Source organism: Neltuma alba, unplaced genomic scaffold, assembly GCF_004799145.2.
Source record: "Neltuma alba isolate B1F8T4 unplaced genomic scaffold, ASM479914v2 tig00012710_pilon, whole genome shotgun sequence".
NCBI lineage: Eukaryota > Viridiplantae > Streptophyta > Magnoliopsida > Fabales > Fabaceae > Neltuma > Neltuma alba.
Window position 1 is genome coordinate 27,339 of NW_021637136.1, and position 27,487 is coordinate 54,825.

At 30.7% G+C, this 27,487-nt stretch overlaps 1 protein-coding gene and 1 non-coding gene across 2 annotated transcripts; one reads left to right on the forward strand and one right to left on the reverse strand.

The window, feature by feature from the left end:
• Window positions 1-5,708: 5,708 nt before the first annotated feature.
• On the forward strand, window positions 5,709-27,481 carry LOC114730095 (protein NRT1/ PTR FAMILY 5.6-like; the record flags this gene model as incomplete). The annotated part of the gene is made up of 4 exons (XM_028917120.1): window positions 5,709-5,720; window positions 23,502-23,718; window positions 26,947-27,168; window positions 27,295-27,481. Coding segments are annotated over exons 2-4 (557 nt in total), but the record flags the coding sequence as incomplete, so codon positions are not given.
• TRNAS-AGA (transfer RNA serine (anticodon AGA)) lies at window positions 8,975-9,056 on the reverse strand. Its single transcript has one exon. It is a non-coding gene; the product is annotated as a tRNA-Ser (tRNA).
• Window positions 27,482-27,487: the final 6 nt, after the last annotated feature.

Sequence of the window (27,487 nt, forward strand, 5' to 3'; positions counted from 1 at the left end):
ATAAAAATAATATGAAAAGGAATAATGTAAGATAATGCAAACTGGATTTCTTTTCCCCCTTCATGTTATTTGGAGAGAGGATCATATTTATAAAATCTATTTTATTTTTAATATTTATCTATTTTCCTCACAAATAATTTTTATAAATATTGCAATAATTGTTTCAATATATATGATTAACAATAATGTTTTAAGAAAGACATCATCTATTTATTATAAATAATTTATTTAACTAATTTTTTTTCATATCTACAAATTAATTATCTAATTGTCATATTAAAGACATGGGCTAGTAGTATAATTTTTTGATCTAGTCCCTTGAGTGGTGTGATTCACTTCTCATAATTTTATCTCTTCCACTTTCTGTTTTCAAATGCATATTCCGTTTTTTCGCATTAATTTCACATTCTTTTTATAACTATACTTTGTTAAATAATTTTATAAATTTCGAATGATGTCAAATTACTTTTTAAAAAAATCGGGAATCATGTATACATGTACTACCTTCAGTCCTTAATATAAGATCTCGTTTGATTTTTATTTTAATCCTAATTATAAGATCCCAATCTACTTTGTGTCTCATATTTATACATTTTTTTCAAGGTAGTCCTTCTAATAATGATAGTTCTAACTAATAAACTTAATTTGTAAGGATAATTTAGGAAAGACAACACCTATTTATTAGAAATAACTAATTTAACTTATTTCTTTAATCTCCTCAAATTAATTAATTAGCTCTTATAATTAGGACTGGAAGTATTATATACACAAAATATGATAATTTTATGGTGAAAATTCCCCTGGGGGGAGGATGAGAGAGATTGGAGTTCTGCATAATATGACAGGTTGGAAATAAATGAAATAATAAAAAGGATGGAGTGTAATAATGGAGGAGGAGGGTTTGGGTTTGAATCTAAATTTGGAGTTTCCCTTTTTGGATGCTTCTGAGTTGATTCTTTTACGGTCCAGGCAGTGCCAAAAGAAAAGAAAAGAAAAGAAGAAAAAAAAGAGTGACAAGATCTCATCTTATTCTAGTAATTGACCTTATCTTTTCATCTTGTGGGACCTGACCTCCTGGTTTTTTAACATCTTATCTTTTCCCTTATTTATTAGATTTTTCAGGGAAATTAATTGAAAACTTAATTCATTTTATTTATTCATATTTATCGTTTTTCTCAACTAACTTATTTAATTTATAAATTATTATATAATTTAATATTGTATAAGAATATTTTGAAGGGATCAAATAATTTATATACTTTTTAAGATATTTAAATTAATTAAATAGTTATTACTCCTTTATTAAAGATGAAACGAATACTTTAAACAAATACGCTTCTGATTCTTAATATAAGACCCATTTAACTAATTTGATTAGATTAAGGAAGTTAGGTAAGTTAGTTAATTATAAGAAATGTAACATGTTTTTCTTCAAAATACTATAATCATCTTTCTTAATACTCTTTTTTCCTTTTCTACTTGATTATGGTTGAGAGAATATTCATAGGGATAATTTAGAGAATATTGATAACTATAAGAAATTAGTTTTATATTTAGGATTAAAATCAACTCAACAATTGAGTCTTATATTAAAGATCAGAAGAGTAGTAGTATAATGCCCATTGCCCAAAATAACCTGTTTGATTCGGTGGGGAGAGCAAAGGAGGCATGCTGCTGCACTCCCACCCTATTGTGCTTGCTCACCCTATCCGCCTACGCCATTATCTCTGAGACAATTTTCATTAAAAAGTAAAAAAAATAATATATTAATAAAACCTTATGAAAAAGATGTACTCCTTTGGCCGTATTTAAACGGTAGAAAGAAAAAACCATTTTTTGTTATATTATAGAACATTGAGAGAAATTTTTTATATCGATATATAATTTTTTAATACAATTTTTTATATCGATATATGATTTTGTTTGCATGAGTTATAATATATATTAAGTAGGGATAAAATTAAAAAATTATTGAATTTTAAATAAAGGTTAATAAAATTTAAGATGTTTCTTGGTATGTATGAAACAGGTTAGAAATGACTTATAAACAAAACCAGAAGATATGTGCTTAGATTATATCACTGTCCTTAAGTAAGAAAATTACAAAATTAACATTATCTTCAATCATTAATATAAAAACTAGTTAGGGATTAATTTGGTTTTGAATATAATACTTCAATGCATTTTATTTTTTATTTTTCTCAAAATATCCCTGTTGATTGTTAGAGCTTCCTATCAAGGTGTGGTTCTAATACACAAAAGTATAAGTTTAGGAAAATCAATATATACTATTTGTTACTAATAACGTACTTAACTAGTTTTTTTAATTAGTTAGCTAGCTCTAGAAATTAAAAATTGTCAAAGAACGAGGATTTTGATATGAATGACAAAGCAAAACCCATCAATGTGTTTTGGATAAGAACGCTAATTAAGCTAATTATCGATTGGCCACAAGATGATCTGAAAGGAACGATGATGACAAAATAAGTGCTACTTGGACCTCCTAATTCAGATATTTATTCATTTAAGGTAAGATAAGTACGACATATTAATTATGATTCAATTCAGTTCAATCTCGATAACGATATATATATATATATATATATATATTGTGGCGTGTTCAATAAATGAATTATGAATTAGTGATATGATAATTAAAGACAGTGGATAAGCAGAGATTAGTGACCAATGATGAAAAGAGGGGCCATGTGGGGACCACCACGCAAGAATATGTCAAAAGGAGTTGTTGAGGCACTACCAGTGGCTTCAACTCAACCACTAACCGCGTCATATATCTATATGTATAGAAATATATACAAATTATTTTTTTTTTGGTTATGGAAGAAACTCCCCCGCCGATCATATTTACAAGTTTAACACATAATCCTATGCTTAAATAAGATTTGAAAAACCCCAATTTAAAAAAAAGTTTATTTCAATGTTTGTTTAATGAGATCGATTCATTAAGCTATGGTTAGCCCGTGTGAATTGCAGTAATATTTTATGATGAGGATCATATTGGCTCAGCATGTGTTTCCAAGCAAAAATAATGGAGTATGTGACCAAGGTTTTTCTTTTCTTTTTTTTGTTTAAAAAGCAAATAGTAAAGCAGCTGGAAAATATTGTATGTGGCAATCCCACGTATCTGCTGGAAAGAAGAATTAAAAATACTAGTACTCCTCCAGCCCTTAATATAAGACCCATTTAATTAAATTGATTAGATTAAGAAAGTTAGGTAAGTTAGTTAATTATAAGAAAAGTAACACATTTTTCCTAAAACACCATAATCATCTTTCTTAATACCCTCTCTCCCTCTTCTACTTGATTATGGTTGAGAGATTATCCATAGGAGTAATTTAGAGAAACTTGATAAATATGAGAAATGGGTCTTACATTTATTACCAAAACCAACTCAATAATTGGGTTCTATATTAAGGACCGGAAGAGTATTAATTTTTTATTTTGATGGACATCTTATAAATAAAGCATCCAATATTATTTATATAGAAGCATTTTGTAATCTAATCTCGTGAAACACATTTAAAAATCTGAGCTTTGATGATTTGAAGTTAATTTTATCTTCAATTGTATTACTCCTCCGGTCCTTAATATATGACTTAATTTTTGAGTTAGTTTTGGTCTTAAATATAAGACTCATTTCTCATATTTATTAATTTTCTCTAAATTGCCCTTATAAATACTCCCTCAACCATAATCAAGTAGAAGAGAGAGATGGGGTATTAAGAAAGATGTTTATAGTGTTTTAGGAAAAATGTGTCACTTTTCTTATAATTAACTAACTTACCTAACTTTTTTAATTTAATCAAATTAGTTAAATGGGTCTTATATTAAGGATCGGAGGAATATATTCTAACTCCACTGCATGGAGTCTATATTAATTTATAGAAAGTTGTATTATTATGAATTTATTGTTATAAAGTATAAATACAATACGTATCAGCCTCGTATTGAAATTGACAAGCTGGTACAGTCTTTTTTTTCCCGATACGGTGTGGAAGTCTTACCAATACGTCCAATTATATTGTTTATGTCCAGATGGTGTGTAAGTTCCATCTGGTTCATACCAATTTATTGTTGAATAGTAATTTTTTCAAATTGTATCTATCGATTAGTCCATTCAAATTGAAACAAGTGTAGTGAAGAATCCAAATCAACAAAAAAGTTGAACGTAATCGCAGTTTTTTCAATTAAGTCATATTCATTATTTTATTTTATATTCTTTTTTTTGCCAACTATTTTATTTCATATTCATAAGATACGTATTTTCCATAAAATAAAAATAGATACGATTAGTAAAAAGTAATGTGTAAAAAGATCTTAATCTTTCCTTCCTATTTGGATTTCTTTTCCATATTACTCCTCCGGTCCTAATTATAAGACCCAATTGACTTATTTGAGGAGATTAAGGAAGTAAGTTAAGTTGGTTATTAATAATAAATAAGTGTTGTTATTCCTAAAATATCCTTGCTAATTAAGTATATTGACTAAAACTATCATTATTAGAAGGATTATCTTGGAAAAAAATGCATAAATATAAGAGAGAAAATGGATTGGGTCTTATAATTAGGACCAAATAAAAAGTCAAATTGGGTCTTATAATAAGGACCGGAGGAGTACAAATCTAAAAGTAATCTTTAAATTTACCGCCTTTTCACCTACCAGCAGTTTCTTTTTCTTTTTCTTTTTTTTGCGTTGAGCAATAAATTAAAAAAAAAAAAGGATAAAACACTTTAAAAAAGATTAACCGAATATCATCAAAGTATTCTAACTATGCATGATAATATTAAATAAGAAAAGTAATAAATAATTTCTTAATTTCCTACTGGACCTACTCAATTATTAAGGAGACAAATTCTGTTTGACACCAGTTCAATAAATACTACTCCCTCCATTCTTTATTATAAGAGACATTTGATACTTATGGCATGTTCCTATATATAAAAGACACTTAAAAGTTGTTTCTACTTTTTTGTGTTGATTTCCTATTTTACCCATATTTATTATCTCCAACTCACACTCTCTCTCCCTCCCCCTTCTCTTTCTTTTAATAATTTAATTATTCTCTCTCATGCTCTCTCTCCTTATTAATGAGGGCATTTGTGGAAAAAAATTATACTTTTTACACATTAATTGTTTTAAACTAATTTTAACTATTTTTTTGATCAACGTACTTCGGTTATTTGTCTCTTATAATAAGGAACGGAGGGAGTATAATTAAGCTCTGGCAAAAAACTAAATATGGTAATTAAGCCGCTGATTAAATTTGACGTGCAGTGTATAGTAAACTATCTAGCCCTCAAAATTGTTTAAGAAAAAGCAGTGCTTATGCTGTGCTAATTATTCTGACGCTGTGGTAACCCACAATCAAAATTACCATTAAATTAAATCTAAAGAAACTGATGGCAATAGTAATTATTATCAAGTTGAGGTTAATTAATAATTATTCATAACTGTTTCGGTTTTGACACTGGAGTATGAGTTATGTAGTTCGAATTTTAGAACAAAAGAACACACACACAAAAAAACATGTGGAAAATGATTTTTTAAGAAAAGGGTTCACACAATTCTAGCTTAGCACGTCAAGGAATTAGAAGCTGGAAAAAACCAATTGGAATACAAACACATACAATAACATTTAGTTATGACTGACCTACTTTTTTCCTCCTTTTCTCTTGAAGTCAAATTTCAGCACTCAAAATGTCGTACATCATATCCATATAAGGGAACGTGAATTCCACCTTTTCTAGTTTGAATGATCACTGCATTTTCTTGCCCACAAGTCTTGTGAAGCTTCTATTTCTGCCCAAAAAATAATTAAAAAAGATGATTAGTTTGAGAATAACAACTCCGATCAGATTTTCCTTAAATAGGAGGCAGCATGAACCCTCCAAGCCAAGCCTCAATTATGTGATATGTATCATTATTTGCTGTTGTAATAATTATTCTTTTGATGGACTGAAGTTGAGGCCAGTTGGATTATGAGATTTTAATAGAATTAGGTTTGTCTCTTATGGATGGAATTAAAGATCATTAACAAAAATACTTATAATTATCCACTCCTGAAGAGCTTTTGATATTGGTGTGGTAGTAGGCTGAAATAATCCATAGTTGACTAATTTGAGTAGATTAAGAAAGTTTATTGAGTTAGTTATTTGTAATAATTAGATATTGTCTTTCATAAAATATCCTTATTATTCATGTATATTACTACCTCCGGTCCTTAATATAAAATTTCATTGGATTTTTGCTTTAATCCTAATTATAAGACTTCAATCCTCTTTGTCCCTCATATTTACGTATTTTTTTCTAAGGTAGTTCCTCTAATAATGGTAGTTTTAGCTAATAAACTTGATTAGTAAGAATATTTTAAGAAAAAAATACCTATTTATTACAAATAACTATCTTAATTTATTTTTTTAATCTCCTTAAATTAGTTAAATAGTTCTTACAATTAGGACCGGAGATAGTAATTAGTTATAACTACTATTTGATTGAAACTTTAGCACAAAAATATAAATAAATTTGAGAGACAAAGTGAATTGAGATTTTATATTTAAAACTGAATTGAAAGTCAAATTAACTCTTATATTAAAGATTAATTGGAGGTGGTATATATTCTTACTTTAATTGCTAAACTAATATTTGGTGGCGTTGTTATTGTTATCATTTTAATAGAATTAGGTTTGTCTGTTATGGATGGAATTAAAGATCATTAACAAAAATACTTATAATTATCCATTGATGAAGAGCTTTTGATATTGGTATGGTAGTAGGCTGAAATAATCTATATACATGTGTAGGATAGATACAAGTTTTATATATTATCTTCAGTTCTTAATATAAAAGTTAGTTGATTAATTTGAGTAAATCAAGAAAGTTTGTTGAGCTAGTTATTTTGTAATAGTTAGGTATTATTTTTCCTAAAATACTCTTACTAATGATGTATATTAATTAATTAGAACTATCATTTGATTGAATCTTTAGCACGTTTATCTATTACAATAACTACTTTGAAAAACATAAATAAATTTGAGAGACAAAATGGATTGAGATTTTAATTTCTATTTAAAATTGAATTCAAAGTCAAATTAACTTTTATATTGAGGATTAATTAGAGGTGGTATATATTCTCACTTTAATTGCTAAACTAATATTTGGTGGCGTTGTTATGGTTATCATTATAACGAAATAAGGCAACAGAATGTTTGGTAAAATAGCAATTATTGAAAAACTCACAGAGAGCACAATATCCCCAAAGATCTCTCTGGTCAAAGGATTCCAATATATATAACTTGCATAAAGAAGTTTGATTATTCTTCCGACTCATGATAAGGCTAGTTACTTCAAGAGCCATCTAACCTTAGTTCAATTCCTTGATGTCATATTATCAGTATTCTCAAAATCTTTGACGAGGTCTAAGGAGTTGATTCCACCGACATTAGAAGCTATTTTTCTATCCACTTCTAGAAGACAAAGCGAACCTCGCTCAACTAAGTTGCCACCCTACACAATAATTAAAATTTGAATTCCCAACAATATGTTTAATGAGCGAGCACCAAGATTCAGTGTATATATATTCTAACTCTCTAACATATGTGGCCGAAAAACTAACTCTCATATGTACGTAAGTATGAATTAGATGTTTAATTATTTTGTTTGCGTGATATTAATGCGTTTTTTTTCCTTCTTTTAACAATGGCAGTTTAACTAAATTTTGTAATTAATTAGGGGTCATTTGTTGCCTCTTAATTTTCTGTATTGAATCAAGGCCCACATAAAGTTAAAGAATTAATAAGGTAAATAATGAAGGCATTATTATAAGTGAAGGACGTTGGACCACAAGGTACGTATACATAACCCATTTTAACTTCTCCGGAATTGACTGTGACATCGCAATCTTGTAATAAATAAAATAATATGGTGTGGATTATGTAATAGTAAAGCCAACACAGCTTTTGAAATATACAAGTGACTTCTTGGAAGTCACTGGAACATGTGTGATCAGTGATCATTTTCCTTACGTAATTCTTTTGGTAGAAGTAAAGGGGCAGCTTCAAGTAGTTATTTATGCAGAGTTATATTTCAAATAAATTAAGCATATAAATGTGAGAGGCACGTGAAAGAATAATAATAGGATCATCTTTAATTTTCACTGCCTTTGTAGGAGTCTTGGTTCGTTTTTACTTTTCCCTAAGTAGGAAAATTCTCAAGGTAATGGTTGATTCCAGAGGTTACGTTCATGGGTTAACCAACCTACATATTTTTAATATTTTTCATCACTACTTAATTAATCAATCAATCAATTAATTGTTGATATACCTGAAGGGGAATGATAGTATTTTCAAGGATTTGGACAACTGGGATAGAATCATATACCGTGGTTAGCAATAGTCAATTCGCATGTGCAGCAATTTTCTGGTCCGAAATATATATACGAGACAAATTAAAACAGCAATTCCTAATCAAAAGTTTTCATGTGATTCTTAAACTCTTTCCAGCTGGTGATTGTAACCAAAGTGAATACACTGTATGTAGTCTGATAATGAGAACACTTTTATTATTTTTGTCATCTTCGCAAGAACCATCATTTTCTATATGTTTCCCAATAACAGTATCAATATCCAGTTTCTGAGTCCAAAAAAAAAAAATCCAGTTTCAAAACATTAATAGCCAACTTCCAAGCTTATTAACAATAAAAAAGTTCATCCTAGTTCGGGTACGTGATAGACTGATAGGTATATGTATGCGTATACTCCTTTTTTCCCGGTGGAAGCATACGTATGCCCTTGATCTACATGCTTAAGCAGCTGTGGGCCAAAAAAAAAAGAAGAAAGAAAGAAAGAGAGAGAAACCATTTTTGGGGGAGAAAAAAAAAAACGCCCGCTTGCAAATGCGAGCCTTGCGCGCGCCGTTGCTATTGGTTTGAATCGACATGAGGAAAAATAGGCAAAGGCGTGAGCGGCAGGATTCGAACCTGCGCGGGCAGAGCCCACATGATTTCTAGTCATGCCCGATAACCACTCCGGCACGCCCACGCGACATGTTGCGGGGTATCCATTATTATTAATTCTAGATAATTTTCACTTTAAATTAAAGATCCAGCCCATAATTCTTAGCCCAGAGCGAAATTCCATGGGCTTAGACGGAGGCCCCAAAAGAGCCCATAGCCAGATTTCTTCAATAATTATTTTATTCGTATTAAAGATGAATATTAATAATTAATAACTAATAATTACAATGATGAAAAAATAATAATAATAAATGTTATTACCACGTGGGAAAAGTAACTTAAGATTCTTTCCGATGTATTACTGTTCTACCTTCTGTCATTTGCAGGACAGAGTTTGGATTTCCACTAATGGCTTCAAATTTTTATCGAGATAAAGTATGGACACTAGACTGCCACAATTCTCCCTAAACATTAATCAAGATTTCGAAGAACATGCGTTCTCGGGCAAGTTGTGAATTGCGAGTTTTTTGTTGAATAAATTTCGCATTTTAGTACAATTTAGTTAAAATATACATTTGGTATTTTAATTTTATACATAGTTTTAGTTTGGTCTTTTAATTTTAAAAAAATATATCTTTAGTCATTTAAACCTAAAATTGTTAGTCTTAAAAGATATTTTTATAAAAATAATGGTTGTTTTAAAAATTGAATTTAATGTGTTAGGCTGTTAGCATTTGAAAATATTTTATTAATATTTAAGATCTAATATCATCATTTTCTAATGGTTTTGGAATTAAAAAACTAAAAATATATATTTTTTAAACTTAAGCTATCAAATTAAAATTTTGTATAAGGTTAAAAAAGTTAATATAATCTTTAGTCATTAAATTTGTCATCATTTTGGTTTAAGCCCATCAAATTTAAAACCATAGATTTTGGTTTCTTAAGAGCAAAATGATCCAAATTTTTATTAAGTTATAGAGACTAATACTTTAAATAAAAAGAAACTTAAAAGACTAAAACTTATGGTTGTGGTTAGTTTTATCAAGTTAGTTACGGCAATAGAATATGGATGCATGGTCGTTGAAGCAGTTCAGTGCGTCTGTGACCACAAGTCCATCGAGTACCCTGTGGTTTGCAGTGAAAGTGGCAAAGTCATCGTTTCTCGTCTTTTTGTTTGATATTTGAAGGGGTTTATTTCTGCAACTCTGTATGAAGCTCTCACAATGTCCATTCTTAGACTGCGAAAGGAATTTTATCAGATTTGACATGTGACACTGTGACAGTGATGGAAAAATCGACAAGTTTATAGGAGATAAATCTAGTTTGCCGCCGCTCCATGAATTGAAGGGTGAAGGTGATGCAGATGGCAGTAATATAGAAAAATATTATAAGGGGATGTTCTTGGATGGGGCTTATGCGGAGGCGATCAGAGGATTCCATAATCTATATTTTATTTGTATAAGCGTATTTTGACTTAGTGATAAAGTTACTTTATATTTTTTACTTAGAAAGAGTGCAATGACTTTTATGCCAACCTCTAGTTACATTTTTTTATATCCCCTAGTAGAGGATATGGAGATGGACTAGCTGATTACAAAGTTGAGGAGGACATAGTTCCATAATACAACTTTTTGGGATGTTTGTGTGTTGTTTTTAGAGAAATTTGAAAGAAATAGGATATTTAATACGTCTTGGGTTTGAGAAGGGGGTATGGATTAGGTTTTGCCCGGTGGCTCATAAAATTGTAAGAAACTAGTGAACACATGTCTGATCTTAAAATTAGGGTGTGTTTTTACTACCCACTTAGGGCGTGTTTGGATTGATGTTGGCTAAACTGACTTTTAATCTAACTAACTTTTGTAACTGAAATTAGAGTAAAAGTCAATTAGTGTAACGTGATTTGTGTTTAGATAGGTGCTTATAAAAAGTCAATGGAAAAAGTTAAAATTTGTTTGAATGATTAAATAGAAAAGTGAGTTCAGTTGTAAAATGACTGAAAAGAATAGTTAGAAAAGTCACCTATAAATGTCAATTGGAAAAGTTGTTACAGATTGCGTTGGAAAATAGGTTACTTTCCTCCTATAAGTCAGTTAGAAAAGAAGCTCATCCAAACAACCAATTAAACCATAATAAGCCGCAAAAGTCAGTTGTACACTTTCTCATATGCTTTTTTTCATTTCCAATGGAGATCCAAATGTGGCCTTAAACTTTTAGCATGATGGTTAGCGCTTCTCTTAAAGTTTGGTATTAGAGCACATATTGCTTCATTCTTAAGGTTTAGTATGGTACCAGAGCACCTGAGACTGGAACGTTATTCATCACCTCTATCTACCCTATTAGGCTTTAGTATTTTATTTTATTACAATGTCATTTTAACTTACGTGTTGCATGTTAAAGGACCTTCACGAGTTATGGATTTTATTAAAGTCCCATGATCCTGAAATTGATGCATATTCAGAGATGTCAAAAGCTACTACTAATGGTGTAATGGCAGCTGCGGGCAACATCTACCGTTGGCTCTCAAAAGCTGCTAATGATGGTGCAGTGGCAGGCAACATCTGCTACTAGCTCTTGTATATATCTTCTTGCACCGGAGATGAAGATGAATTACCTAATTAGAAAACTGTGGAGAGTAGCCTAACTTTCTAGATGGCTTTGATCTCGACATTGATGCATATTCAAAGATGTCAAAAATTGCTAATGATGGTTTAGCATAGGATAAACTCGAATTAGTCAGTTGTATTAAATGTTTACTAAAAGACCATATATAAAACATTCCTTTCTTGGAAAGCAAATTGTTTTCCTAATGGGTATGCTCTTGAAAATAGTAAAGCATCATATTATTCACAAAGTGGATACCGGTAGTAAGAGTAGTATTTAACATAATATGTTTCCTCCCTAACGAAACAGGGTATAACAACTTGCATGATTTTTATAGAATTTAAAATTTTCAATTTTGAATCTTATGTAAAACTAATATTATTTTCCACTTGTGAATTCCATTTTCCTTTTACAATACATACTGTTACAGAAATTAAAATCTTAGTTAGATCTAGTGTGTACTGGTCAGTAACCCTGGTCTATATAAAAAGTCATATCCTAATGATTTAGTGTGATATTAAGGCAGAAACAGAATCTCTCAACCATGTTTTGTACAGTAAGCAGAGTTATGATGCATTTGGATTCAGTTATAAAATCATCAAAGGCTCGTGTTCCTATGGAATGAAAAAGTAACTCTTTATGACATCAAGTGTGAGTTGTCTTAGAAAGAAGATAAAGTTAGAATAGAGAAAATATATAATTATAAAAATACATGTTTATTGTTTAGAACATTTTAGTTAAAATAAGATTTGGAGCCTATATATCACTTGAATATAATAATTATTTGAGTAGACTTCCAATCCTAACCGATATTTAACATATGTTAAGCATATATGTGTAGTCAGGAAGCATGCAAGCAGAACATATTGGAGAAGTAAAATACAATTAAACAAGAAGTGATTTATGAACTCTCAGAACCAGAAGCCCCACTCAGGTTTTGATTTGATCCATGTTTGTGTCAGTTGTTGTTGATACATTAGTTAGGGTTAGTGGTTGGAGTTGGCACTGCTTAATATATATGTAACCAACTCATCCATTAGAGTGAGGTCTAAGCTTTGTGTAGAGTCATTTCCTCGTGTAATGAGGCAAGATCCAACCCTTGAACAGTTTTGATAACCAATAACAGATACTACTTTTAATTTTTAATATAAGAGATATTTTGATTTTCAATTTGGTCGTAAATATAAACCTAGTCCATTTTATCTTTCATGTTTATTTCATTTTCTTCCAAAATAGTCCTTATAGTAGTTGCACATGTTAAAGATTTCATCAAATATTAAAGTTAACACTTGATTAGTAAGGATATTTTAAAAGAGATATCACCGATTATTACAAATAACTAACTTAGCAAATTTCTTAATCTATTTTAAATTAGTTAACTAGTTCATGGAGATTACATAATGAAGATTCATTATTGTTGTCGCAACAAACTGGGGTAGCCATAAAACTCCAAGGACTGAGCTATACTTTTCCAACAGTATTTTCTAGAACATGGATGGTGTCCTTTGGAGCATGCATATTCACAAATATTGCCAATCAAAAGTTGAAAATTTTATGATCTTTCTGGAGAATTGTATATATGCTTATATTTTTTTTTCTTTTTAAGAATTTTCACCTAATAAGGCACTGAAGATTTTTATAATGGAAATAGCCATTTGCATCATTCCACATGGGGAGGGTCTTCCCCCCCCCCCCCCCAAAAAAAAGGATATCACTTTTTAAGACTCTGACTTGGCCATACTTTATTCCCAACAACATTATGGCTCGTATATGTCCAGCCAGCTAGCCTTGGCCTCAGGATTCAATTTTGCCCAAGAAATTAACACTCAAGTGCACTTAGTGGGGTTCCTTTGTTTTTGTAATAATAATTAAATGGTCCGTCACTGTCATTAGATGTTCTCCAGATTCTGCCTACTTCATAATGATAATTAGACCAAAGCTCATGCTTAATTAGGTATGGATTATTAGCTTTTGGGATAAGACTGCTTTTGGGTTGTGTGATCCGTCAAATCAAAGAAGCTTGATGACACCCAATAGGGTATATATAGAGGGAGGCCTTTTGCCTTGTGGGCTTGGAATTAAGTGGAGTCAAGCAGGCTATCAGATTCAGCAAGTGTTCAGGAATAAAATTCTTCTAACATATTTATTTTAAATTTTATAAGATTACTCTTAAAAGCTAATTCCAACACTTCTAAAAAGATGTTTGAATAAAAACAAAACTATAGTTTCAGAAGTACTTTTATAGTATACAAATAGATATGTGAAGGAGTTTGTCTCAATTTACGAAAAAATGCTTCTGAAAGTGATTATGAGGTGTTCCAAACACTCCTTAAGAGTGAATGGGTTGGTCCAATATATAATCAGAAACAAACACAGTTGTTTCAGTGTTTGCATTCAAGTGGGTTATGCCACTTTGGATTGTTTTCTAGATCAGCAGATATACACGTTTGAATATTTGGGTTTTCCCCTTAATCTTATCTCTCCACGTGCGAGTGTAATTTCCTTTTAAATTGATTTTCCAAATTGTTTGACCCAGTAATTTCCTTTGAGGGCGTAGATGATGGATCCTTTGATTTCACAAAATTACTTTTTGACCCACCCAGTTTCCATCATGTGAATGGTAGGCTTTTCAATAAATTTTATATTAATAGTGATTATATTTTAAAACTTTTTTTCAAAATGATTACAACTAACAATAGTTATATTTTATAGCTTAATAAAAAAGTTTATCTTTCAAAGAAAATTAATTATAATTTGTTAGATCTATCAAATTAAATTTTCAAGTTATGGATTCTTAGAATGGCAAAAAATTAAAAGTGAAGATATAAGTGAGGAAAAATGACAGACAAATAACCTGAAAATTACTAGATCTCAAATCAATTTAGTTTTTATACTTTAACAGTTTTTAGCTTTATTTAACTTACAAATAACAACACATTTTTGTAGAAATTCTGGATTTGAAATTATGCAATTTCCATGTTATTTTTCTATCATTCCCCTATAAGTAATATAAGATGGTAAATAAATGGAAAAAAGAATATTAGCCATATTAAATCCTTAATATAATTAACATTTTGTAATTAAGTCCAGAGGATAGTGGAGATATCCATTATTTTGTCTGTTATTGGATATATCAGATAAGTGATCCTGTTTCCTGTGTCCAAAATAATTCAGGGTGTTGTCTGTGAGTTTGTACCAGTAGGGCACTGGGGGGAGGGGCATTTGGGGTATGCATGAATGCTACAAAGTGATATATATCTCTAAATTAAAAACTCCATTTTCAAAAAAAAGCGAGAGCTCTTTCTTCTCCCTCCCGGACCTATGAATAAAATGAAAGCCAAAAAAAAAAAAGCAAAAAAGAGAAAAAGGGTAAAAAAGAGAAGCTCACTTGTACGTTTGTGACTGGGGGGGGGATAATATGTACGTTTGCGACTTTGTGTAGACGTATTATTTAACGTCCACGTGGGTCATTATATGCTTGCTTTTCTTCTTCTTTTTCTCTCCTTCTCTCTCTACATAATTAACTTTAGCTTTATACCAATAAAATAGCAATTAAATGTTTAGTACCATCCATAACCAGTCAATTGTGAATGACATTGCATTGTATAGCTGAATGGTATAAAAACTCTTCTATAAATGAGAATTTATTAGTTTAATTTCATTTGTAACTTCAAGGCGTTAATATCTGCTCCTTTAATAATAAAAAAGCATTTATAATCAATCAGCATATGTATATTTACACTAATATATATGTTGGTCTAATTCTGACTTTATATCTTATTATTGTCACTGTAATTAAGAATTTTGTTTGTAGATACATAATTTATAAACTTAAAACATGAAATGCCCCGATTGAGTTTTTTCGGGACCTAAGACCTGACCAAGTTCCTGAAACTTAACTCTCTCCTTTAAACTTTAGCAATTAAGAGATCAGTATTTGATTTCCATTATTAATGAATTCTCTTTCTTTGAGCATTCAACATCATAAATAGTACGTGGTATAAGATAAGCTAGCGAGCATGCATAAGAAAATTGATTAGTAAATCATTTAAATAAAAACATGCTCGTTTGATAAGTTTAAACATATTCAGAATAGCTTTGAAAAAAAATAATCTTAAGAAATACTTGGAGTTGAATCTTTTATAAAACATGCTCGTTTTGATAAGTTTAAACATGTTCACAATAGCTTTGAAAAAGAAATAATCTTAAGAAATACTTGGAGGTGAATCTTTATAAAGTTCAATTTTATAAAAATATGCTCGTTTTAAGTAACTTTTTAAGATTCATCCTACGACTTTTGAACTTTCTTAAGGTTTGAATCTTTTATGTTATTTTATTTCTTCGAACAGAAAGAAAAGGTTAACAATTGAAGTATAAATTAAAAAAAAAACAAAAGAAAAGGTTAATAATTAGGCGGGTTTCGTTAGCTAGAATCCCAACTTTCAAAGGCGCGGGGCAAGAAAATGTTAAAACATTTACCCATCTTTAGGGGACATGTCTTACAAATGATTGAGAATTTAAAAAGTTGTGTGTCTGTGGTTTTATAATACAACAAAGTCATCTGAAATCGCAGTTGTTTATGATTATTCATTTTTTTCTGTAATTATTACTCCTCCGGTCCTTAATATAAGACTCATTTAACTAATTTGATTAGATTAAAAAAATTAGATAAATTAGTTAATTATAAGAATATGACACGTTTTTCTTAAAATACTATAATCATTTTTCTTAATACCCTCTCTTCCTCTTTTATTTGATTATGGTTAAAAGAGTATCCACAATGATAATTTAGAGAAAATTGATAAATGAGAGATGAATCTTATATTTAGGACTAAAACCAACTCAACAATTTGGTCATATATTAAGGACCGGAGAAGTAATTGAAACACAGTTTCTTTTAATTAATGATACCATTTTTTGATTCGACAAGAAGCTTCATTGATTTGGCATAGTTAGCTCAACACCAAGCATTGAAGCCAAAACCGTGACCCCCAGTTTTACTGCTTGATTTGACAAGAACTTCAATTTCCCGTCTCTTTTATATTAAACCAAAATAACTTATTCCGTATTATTTATTTATTTTTTTAAAAAAACTGAAAGTTAACTATAATAATATTGAAATTTAGTTTAATAATTAATTAAATTTATTTATGAAACCAAATATTGTGGCCGTTCATTAGGATCGACTCATTTGAAATATGGAAACTCATAATTCCAACTAATTAATTATATAAGTGGCTTAGGGCTCACTAGGATCGGATGATTGTGCATGGCCACATGAAGCTGATTGTAGAATTGAACGTGTTCAAGTAAACTCCAACTGTCGATGCGTGTTACACGTGCTAATAAGTAATAATGACCAAAATAATGGAATTACTTTTTTTTGCTTTGGTGGCCAAATAAAGGATTTTCTTTATGAACATCAAAGCTCCGTTCTAATGTGTAGTCGTAATAATAATTGAGATGAGATTGAATTTTGAAAGGGAACAAAACGTCAACTTTATTAGTTACATTTGGTCACGTTTTAAATTATGCAAAAAAAAGAGATTTGATTTGGCGGAAAAATTTAAATTCAACCATCCATTCATCCCCCAAAGTTTCCAATCATAGTTTAAGCACGATGTTATGAATTGCAATATAAAATTAAATGAGGATTTAGAATTGTACCCACCCTTAATGGACAACTGATTATGGTCAAAAAAAGGGGACAAAGTGATTAAATGTTAGTGTTTGTGCTATATATAAGTAATCATTGCAGATAATGCGAATATGCGATAATCTTCTTGGTTTTAATTTGCCCCATTAATCCAATCACTAATTGGTTATAATACAACCTAAAAAACAAGTTAACCTGTAAAACCATCTAGATTCTCCTATCCTATTTATTACATTTGGTATGACAGAAATAACAAACATGAAAGGTATGTTAAATAGATTCAAGTTATTAACCAAAATACCCATAAAAAAAGAAAACGAAAGATTTCTTGATGATGGGATTATATTAAGGACTAAATTATTTAATTATAACATATGTTATGCTATTTTTCTAAAATACTTCAATGTATTATTAGATAATATATTAATTTATAAGTAACAAAAATTAATTGAGAGAAATAATAAACTTCCGGTCCTTAATATAAGAACTAGTTGACTAATTTGAGTAAATTATGATAATTAGCTAAGTTAGTTATTTGTAATAAATAGATGTTGTCTTCTTTAAAATATCCTTACTAATCAAGTGTCATTTGATGAAACATTTAACATGCGTAACTACTATAAGGACTATCTTGAAAAATAGATAAACATGAGAGACAAAATAAATTAAGGTCATATATTTAAGACCAAATTAAAGTTAAATTAGCTTTTGTATTGAGGATAAAAGATAGTAACTTTTTTTATTTTTCAAAATAGTCAACTAGGTCTTATATTAATAACACCAGAGCTAGTACATCAATTGTTGTCTAAATTGTGGCAAACCAGAAAAGCAGCAATTATCATTAATACATGGTCTAGTGGGTGGATATATTGATAAGATCCTGCAGTCTTGTGAAAATATCACATGTTACAAATCATCGGGGGATAGAACGGGGAAATCCCATGTAACTCAATATATTCGACAAGTCACGCTATTTTATTTTGGTTTGCTACTTATTTTAACCATAAACGAATTCCTCAATTAATGAATGACACAACAGACGATATAAATAAGATTATCAATATTGCAATATCGTTCCTTAGAATTTGATTTTTAACACACGCACATGTACTTTTAACGAATTTAATCTAAAGAGAAGTTCCTATTCATAACTCAAACAAGTAAGTTATTGCAATATTCTCACTATTACCAAATATATACTGACCCCATAATAGTATGATGAGATTTGTAGTTTATAGTGATTTCTTTCTAAATGTAGGATAATTAAACATAAATAAGAAAATTGTAGATCATCAAATGGTGCATTGGACGAGAGAGTGAAGGGACATAAATGCTGGCCAGCATTAACTCATACCTCTTTCAAGTTGCTCATAATCTTCTTTACTTCAATTGAACCCGGTAATAAGAACCACCAAAGATTGTCTCCTACAAAAATTCAGATTTGGCTGACCCCCTTACCATCAAATATTGCTAAATATTTATATGTATTGATGAAACTTGCAAGTGCTTTGGCCACAATGACTTTTGGCTCTTCTTCCACCCAAATCCCATACAAAATTAGTTGACCTCACCCTTTATTAAATACTATTTTGTTAGCTCGTTTCTGGTTGATTACTTGATTACCAAAAATGCCAATCAATTGCCTTCAAGAAATGTTAATTTTCGTCCGCATACTTTTTATATTAATTACTCTTTGTGCTATTAAATTATTATTATCATCATATAAACCTTATCAAGTCAACCATTAATTTTGTTTTTTAATAATTAGTTTACATAGCATGGAATAGGATATCGTATAATATTATATTGAAGATTGCAATCAGTGCTCACAATCGATGCACCATACAGGGGAGCATATTCCATGCCCATCATTGTACTTATCGTAATTTAGACGGATTAATTTTGGATGGTTTACATTGAATTTAGATTTTTTATATATTTATTTAATTTTTTTGTTTTAATAAATACATAATTTAAAATAAAGATAATTTTAGAACTAACACTTCTTCAAAAAAATAAAATTATTATTGAAAAAATTGCATATTAAAAATTTTAAATCTCAGCCATTCATATAAGATTTTGGATGGTCCAGATTGCATCATTGTGATGAGTGCCGGATGAGGACCCCTACTAGTTGCCATCATTTAATTTGTCCAGCATATGCGTGATAGTTTATTTTTTTAAAAAAAATTATACACACATTTTTAAATCATCAGAAAGTGAGTGTTAGAGAATATATGCAAAGCTATCAACTGTGATATATATAATGAATAGATTTATAAGGGCTGGATATGTAAAGTGCAATTCATCATTATTTAAACACTGCGGAACGCACGAAAATCATGTCTAATAGTATTTTACTACAAATAAACAAAAAAAAGAAGAAGAAGCTATTTTCTGGCCACAAATAAAACTTGTATCTCATGGTTTTAGAAATTACTACTTCCAGTACTTAATATAAAAGTTACTAAATTAATTTAAATAAATTAAGAAAATTTAGCTATTTGTAACAAGTATAAGTTGAATCTTTTAAAGTATCTTTTTAATCATGACTATCTTAGAATAGAAGTTTTTTAACATGTATAATCAATAAAGATACTTTAGAGAATAAATTATAATTAATAAGCGTATCATTGTGGTGATATTTGGCATGAGAAGTAAGAGTTGGCGTTTTTTATACTGTAGTGTCTGTAGACCTGTTTAGTTATTTGTCTGTGAATTAAATAACAGTTTTTTTTCTCTCTATCGAAAAAAAATAATATTTTTTCTAAATAATAATGTGGATTTTACGCCATGAAAAAAATATTAATATAAGTATTTTGGTTTGTGTCTGTGTGAGAGACAAATTCTGAAATTTGAAATTTCATTCATATAACGTTTTTGACATTATACGATTAAATTATATTTGGATATTAAAAATCCACTCAAAAACCCATTTTCTAAATTAGCAAAAAACTTATTTATATTTATGTTTTAGTAGCCATGGTCCGATGAAAAGAAGAAATTTTTGTATGAGTAACCTTAGAATGTCCCATTTATTTCCGTGTTTGCTAATACTCAAAACTAAAGAAAATGAGAAAGGATGTACTCCTCCGGTTCTTAATATAAGACCTAATTGTTGAGTTGATTTTAGTCCTAATTATAAGACTTATTTCTCATATTTATCAATTTTTTCTAAATTATCCCTATGGACACTCTCTCAACCATAATTAAATAAAAGAGAGAGGGAAGATATCAATAAAGATGATTATAGTGTTTTAGAAAAGCATGTCATATTTCTTATAATTAACTAACTTATTTAACCTTTTTAATCTAATTAAATTAGTTAAATATGTCTTATATTAAAGATAGGAGAAGTATTATTTTCATTCACTCTTTAACTTGTTTTCATCATCATTAGCTAAGCATTACCTTTTATTTTTATACTGTTATTCTCCAAACAAATATTTTTTAATACTCTATTTCATTTAATGTCAAATCAAATACTTTTGTCTTGCACAAAATTAACAAATCAAATACTTATCCGAATCACAAGTAGATAAATAATTTCAATTCCAAAAGTCTTTAATGCATATGGACAAGCAAAGGGAGGAAGGGCTTTTGAATATTGGAATAGGGGTGATCATATGCCCTAATTATCTTTTGTTAGTTTATTAATCTGTCTTACTAAAGGTTGGCAATCACATGTGTCACCCTGTTTCGTGGGAGTTAGGTGTCCAAATAAAAAATATAATATAATTCACTATCCATGTGTCTATATCCGAGGGCCCGGGGTGGTGGAGTGAGTAGTCATCGATTACTTAAATGGGAATCCTTTTAATTTACTGAACTTATAACGTGAAGAGGAATATTTCTGCTTCAATAAGATTAAAACACCTTTTCTGTGTAACTCCGTGGTATCGGCATTTACATTAAGATACTTTTTTTTCAAATACTCTTCCGGTCCTCAATATAAGACCCAATTGTTGAGTTAATTTTTATTCTAAATATAAGACCTATTTTTCATATTTATTAATTTTCTCTAAATGACCCTTATGGATACTCCATCAACCAGAATCAAGTAGAAGAGAGAGATGAGGTATTAAGAAAGATGATTACGGTGTTTTAGAAAAAATATATTACATTTCTTATAATTAACTAACTTACCTAACTTCCTTAATCTATTAAATTAGTTAAATGGATCTTATATTAAGGATCGGAAGAGTAGCATCTAGCAAACTTTTCAGTAATATCCAACATTTTAATCTTATTTATGACGTAATCAGCATTAAGTTTTAGTGCATTTGAAACCATAAACGATAAATAAGATCAAATAAAAAATAATATCAAAAAGTTTTGAATGCGCAAAAAAAAACAGTATTAGAGTACTTGATGAACCATAAATAAGATTAAAATGTTGGATAATATTGAAAAATAACATTAGGGTGCCCTATTATATATACTGCCAAAGAAAACAAAAAGGTAAAAATTCATTAGGAAAAAAATAGGAAATTCAAATCAGAGCCCCCCCAAACCGTTGTTTTCCGGGAATTTGTAAATTGGTTCTGAAACTTTTATTGAAAAGACTCACACGTCGTTGAGGAATACTGTTTTACGGGCAACATCAGAATCACAGAAAAAATCGAAAAACTAATGCAAGGCAAAAACTTCACAAATGCAACAAAGACAGTGGAGGGGTTATGAATTATGATGTTTCGAGAATAATCAAGTCCTGTAGCTTTGACATGTTTACAGTATTTAACATTTGTCACAGAACAAAGCAAGTTTGCAAGCTTATGAGAGAGTAGCAAAAAGACTATGTCCTACACACACACACACACACAATACTAAGAGAGTCTTGAGATAGGAAGGTGTATTTCTGAGGCTAATAATAAAAGAGGTAAGGAAAGATACATGAATGTAGAAACGTAGTCTTGCAAGTAATTAACAATTTGTACTTCACATTTCAATTTGCCTTTGGGTGCGTCACTCTCTTCACAATCACTCGTTTCATTCAAGTTGGGATCGAACCCACTGTACTTAATGTCATACATCATCTCCATATGCTTGGGCCCTTTTTTTCAAAAACAAAAAAGAAATCACGCATTTGTATTGGGTATGATTTTGTGTTTGATCATTAACTTTGTGACCCTTACTGTTGAGTGTGACGATATATATTGAGCCGAGTTGGTTTGAATAATTACATTAACTCGTAACGATAGTTTAATTACGGACCTTTTTTTAATTCAATTTACAAAAATCATGATCCATTGAATACACATATTATTTAATCCTTCGCCACGTAGCTTATCACAAAATTAATTTTTTTAGTAATTTCTTTCATGCACATTAAGGTTGCAAAAAATTCGTTTTTGTTACACAATTATCTTGTATCCCTCTGCCGTCAATTAATTCATATTCAAGTATTTTTGTGTCCAAAGAGAGGTAATTTTCAAAGTGTGATTTTTTTCCCCTCGTCCACAAAAGTCTAAATGCTCAACTTTGTATTAAAGTGTGAAGTCCTTTTCATTCGCCAAGGTCCCCGTTTTATTGTTTAGAAAGTTAAAGGTGAATAATCATAAGAAATAAGGTGAATCTAGTCAGTTACGCCATTATGAGATTGGTGCAAAACAAAAGTAATTGTCCTCGTTGAATTTTTGTTCATCTAACTTACAGAAGCCAATAAAATATAACGATGGATAGTAATTGAGAAATTAAGGGAGTTGAATCCAATCAATTGTGCCATTTGTAAGAGCAGCAGAAAATAAAGTAATTGGCAGTATAACTTTATCCCTAACTCAAATAGTTTTTGTCTATTTAACTGATTGAAGAAATTCGTGTATATCTATATACAATAAAAGTGCATAAATAAATAGGTGTGTGAGTAGTGAGTGAGTGGCAGCTTTATGTTTTGGTTGGTTAAAATATCAACAAAATGTGGACCCATGGAGATAGGTCATGGATGCTATTCCATTATGACATTGACTTTTACAATAATGACCCCTTACTTAAGTCCTTCCCAATTTCAAAGGGGTTTTCCTTTATTCTTATATGTTAACTAGGAATAACAAGGCAGTTCATCCCCAAATATATCTATATATATCTATATAATATAAAGCTGAATAAAGTTCGAGAAAATATCAACTATATTAGTTGTAATAAAAAAATAACAAGAATTTTATTTTGTGATATCGAAATTGGTGAGTCAGAAAAGGCAAATGCTTTCCTATATAAGGAGGGGTCAGATGGGCTTTTGTGTGCAAAAACCAGCCACACCTAGCTAATTTGGAGTGCTTGAGCTAGCAGAGGCTAGGCTTCTTCTGCTTTTTCAGCTTTTTGAGCCACCAAGCTTTGGAAAAGATGGAGAAGAAGAAAGCAATGGAAATTGAAGGTGGTGGAGTCGAGGTTGATGAGACGAAATGGGTTTATGATTCTTCACTGGATCATAAAGGAAGACTTCCTCTTCGAGCTTCCACTGGTTCTTGGAAAGCTGCCCTATTCATTATCGGTAAGAATATACCCACTCATACTTCACTTTGCTTAGTTTCTTCATGCTAGCTAGCTCTTTTAATTGGGTTGTCAAGAAAAGCAGCACTGTAGTAAAATTTCTGCTCTATATTTCAACTTCCACAACCTGCTTAATTAGTTCATATATTCTCATGCACCATGATCTCTTTAATATCGACTGTTTTCTTTTTTAAAATCTTGCAACAGACATTCGATTCAATTCTTGCTATATCTGTGTTTTCCTTTTCCAGTCAAGCAATATGTGGCAAATAACCAGGTTTCTTTAAATTTGTCTGAGTCTTTATAGAAAGTTCCATTTTGTACTATGGTTGGTTTACTTCTGTTTCTTTCGAGTCCCATGTTACATGGAACAAAAGATTAGCGTTCCAACAGCAACCTAAACTCTACTTTACGAATACAAGACGCCTATTTTACATTACCATATCAGTTTCTACTTTTTACTTTTAAACGGCATTACTTATTAAGTGGAGCCTGCATGTTGTGTTCTAAAACGTACACACACGTGCACTGTGACGAGCATAAGCCAAAGAGAGAGCCCATCCCAAAAGACTAGCCTATTGGGAGGGAGAGCCCCTTGAACTTATAAACCCCACAACATTTGTGAGATTCCCTAATGTGAGACTCATAACACGCACACATATATATGGTGATATAATTGACGTCAAAATGAAGGAGGCCATGATATAGTTTGTGACTTGTGAGAAAATCATAATGGATGCAGCAGACTATACATAAGTTTGTACCCGAAAAAGGAGACCTGTAAATGATATATTGAAGGGTTAGGAAGACTGTAGTTTAAATGGAAGAATGATAGCTAGCATTAGATGTTTTGTTAGTGACAGGACCTTTACATAAGCCAGAATGAGAATATAATTATGGAAAAATAAAATTCCATCTTTGGTTTCCTTGTTTTTGGCACGCAGAATTTTATAAACTTTCAGGAATTCCAATGGTTTTTAACTTTTGGGGAAAAGACGCATCTGTAAAGCACTTTATTCTCTTTATCTCCCCCCTCCACGAAAAGTATACAGAAGTGAAAATATTAAGTTTTCTATTATTCTCCTTTCAAGCATATGCTGCTAAATCTGATAATTGAATGAGACTCAAAACCATCATATTTGACCTATTTGAAACGAATATGTTAATACTTCATTCGAGTTTGAAGCTGTTTGAAAACAAAAATCCCAATCTTTAGAATTCAAGTCTGGGAAGTGGTCTGGTAATGCAGATACAAGATTTATAAGAGAATGATTCTAAAACGAAAGTATTGAGTTACATATAATTTTCTATTCAAGATATAATATACAAACATAAATTGTCTTGAAAGAGTTTTATTACATTTCTTCACATTTTTATCGAATTATTCGATAAATAGGCCACTCTAAACTTCCATTAGTTATATATATGTGTGTGCGCGCGCGCATATACAAAGTACTTCCTTTTCTGTCCCCAAAAAAAGAAAAGAAAAGATTAATGCTTCCTTTTTGTTCCTGCCGACATGTGATAAGCAGAAATCATGGCTGTAAAATTCTTTTTGTTTGTTACAGGACCAAAAATACAAAACCCTTGTTCTATGTTGTTTATGAAAATTGTATGCCCCATAATAATTAGTAAGTCAAAATCGATCCCACATGTGAAAGCCAGAATTTTGGATGTGCACGTTACTTGGCTGTAAATCGATGTCAACAATTGAAAAAGATGTTCAAAACATCAATAAATAATGTTCATATATATATATATATATATATTTGGTCGTGCTGTTGTGGGCTGCAATATGTTAGGTTATTAGCGTGAATCAATTGCAAAGACATGGCTCTGAATTTCCTAGCTAGTGAGCTCCATGACCATAGAAAGTGGTGGCTCCCACTTCCACTATTGGAAATCTTAGTATTAAATAATGTGTCACGAGATACAACAACCACACAAATCTTGATTATTATATTATGTACATGGAGCCGATCAGTTAGAATGTTGATCTGTGGTTTCTCTCCGTTTTTTAGGACGCGTACCATGTTCTGAATTAAATGTGTGTACTAGGTTTAAGGATTGGATACCTGCGGTCTCCATTAGTTAGTATAGCTTTATTCCCCTTCATTCATATCATACCCTATCTATCTATCTATAGTCACAGATTCTGAAGACTGACAGCTAAGTCTAATAATTTGTTGTTTCGTGAGAATATTTATATATACCTTATAGGATTCAGATATATATGCAGCCACGCAAGTCCCTTGAGAATAATGAATATGTTGGTTTAGTAGTATTATGTAAGTGTTATATATTTTTACTCCCTAAAAATTTATACAAACTTTATATTGTATTCTTAATCTCGATTTCCTTCTGTCTATAAGCCCTGGTTATGTCTCTAATTGGGTTTTTCTTTTGGATGGAGAGATGGGAGTGGCAATATTTGAATGGTTATGCGATAATAATTGAATGAATGAATTGAGAAATTATTTTGAGTAAAACAAAATTAAGATTAAAAGTTCAATCAAAATTAAATATTCAGGATGGGATCCATCTCCACTAGGAAGTAAAGTACCCATCGGATTCTTACCATAATTTTATTTAGTGGCCTTCACTTTCAGTACTTTTGACATTTATGGTTGAATTATGTGGCCCGGTGGGAATCCATTTGATTGGACTAAAACAACGATAGATAAATGACGTTCTTGAAACATGGGCGATCCCCGAATGAGACATTTCGAAGGCCAAGGTAGTTATGTACAGTACTTCCACTTAAAAAAGAAAAACTCAAAGCTACAGCATAGACGTTTACTTAGAAATTAAAAAATTTCTATTTTTTCCCTAATTTTTGTAATTCTAATTCTGATTCTGTTTGTCTAGATAATTCAACGGGGGCTTTTTTTCTTTTATTTAATTTTATGCGTTGATATTTATGTACATAATGTCAAAAATAATTACTGTGTGGAAAATAAAAAATTTCATTTTATCTGTATAAGGGCGCGAAATACTTGGCGTCACAGATGAATCGCATGTGGGATAATAATTGAAAAAAAGGGTTAGTATTGAAACATGTTCAATAGGCTTGTAGTTTGGTGGCATAAAAACTCCTCTATATGCGGGAGGATATTCGATCGTACTTATAATCACAGGCAGTTAGTATTTGCCCTTCAATTTTTTTTTTTTTTATAAAAAAAGCACGTTGAGTTGGTAAGTTATGTTGATGAATGGATAATTGATGCAGCAATTGAGTTCAGCGAGAGGCTGAGCTACTTCGGGATAGCAACAAGCTTGGTGCTTTACCTGACGAAGGTGATCCATGAAGACCTCAAAACTGCAGCCAGGAACGTCAACTATTGGTCTGGTGTCACCACTCTCATGCCCCTCCTTGGAGGCTTCGTTGCTGATGCCTACTTGGGTCGCTATTTCACTGTCTTCGCTTCCTGCGTCGTCTTCTATATCTCTCGTATATATTCTCTTTCTTCCTCTCATTTTCACATCAATCTTTCTAATTAATCACAAAACTCAAATATATAATATATGTCCATATGTAGGGTTTGGTTCTGCTTTGCTTGTCATGGTTTCTTGCCAGCCCTCAGGCCATGTGACGCTGATACTGCTATTACTGCATGCACCAAACCAAGAATGGCACACGAGGTGGCCTTCTTCTTTGCCATCTATTTGCTCTCCATTGGAACTGGAGGTCACAAACCTTCGTTGGAGAGCTTCGGAGCCGACCAGTTCGACGACGATCATGCCACAGAGAGGAGGCAGAAGATGTCCTT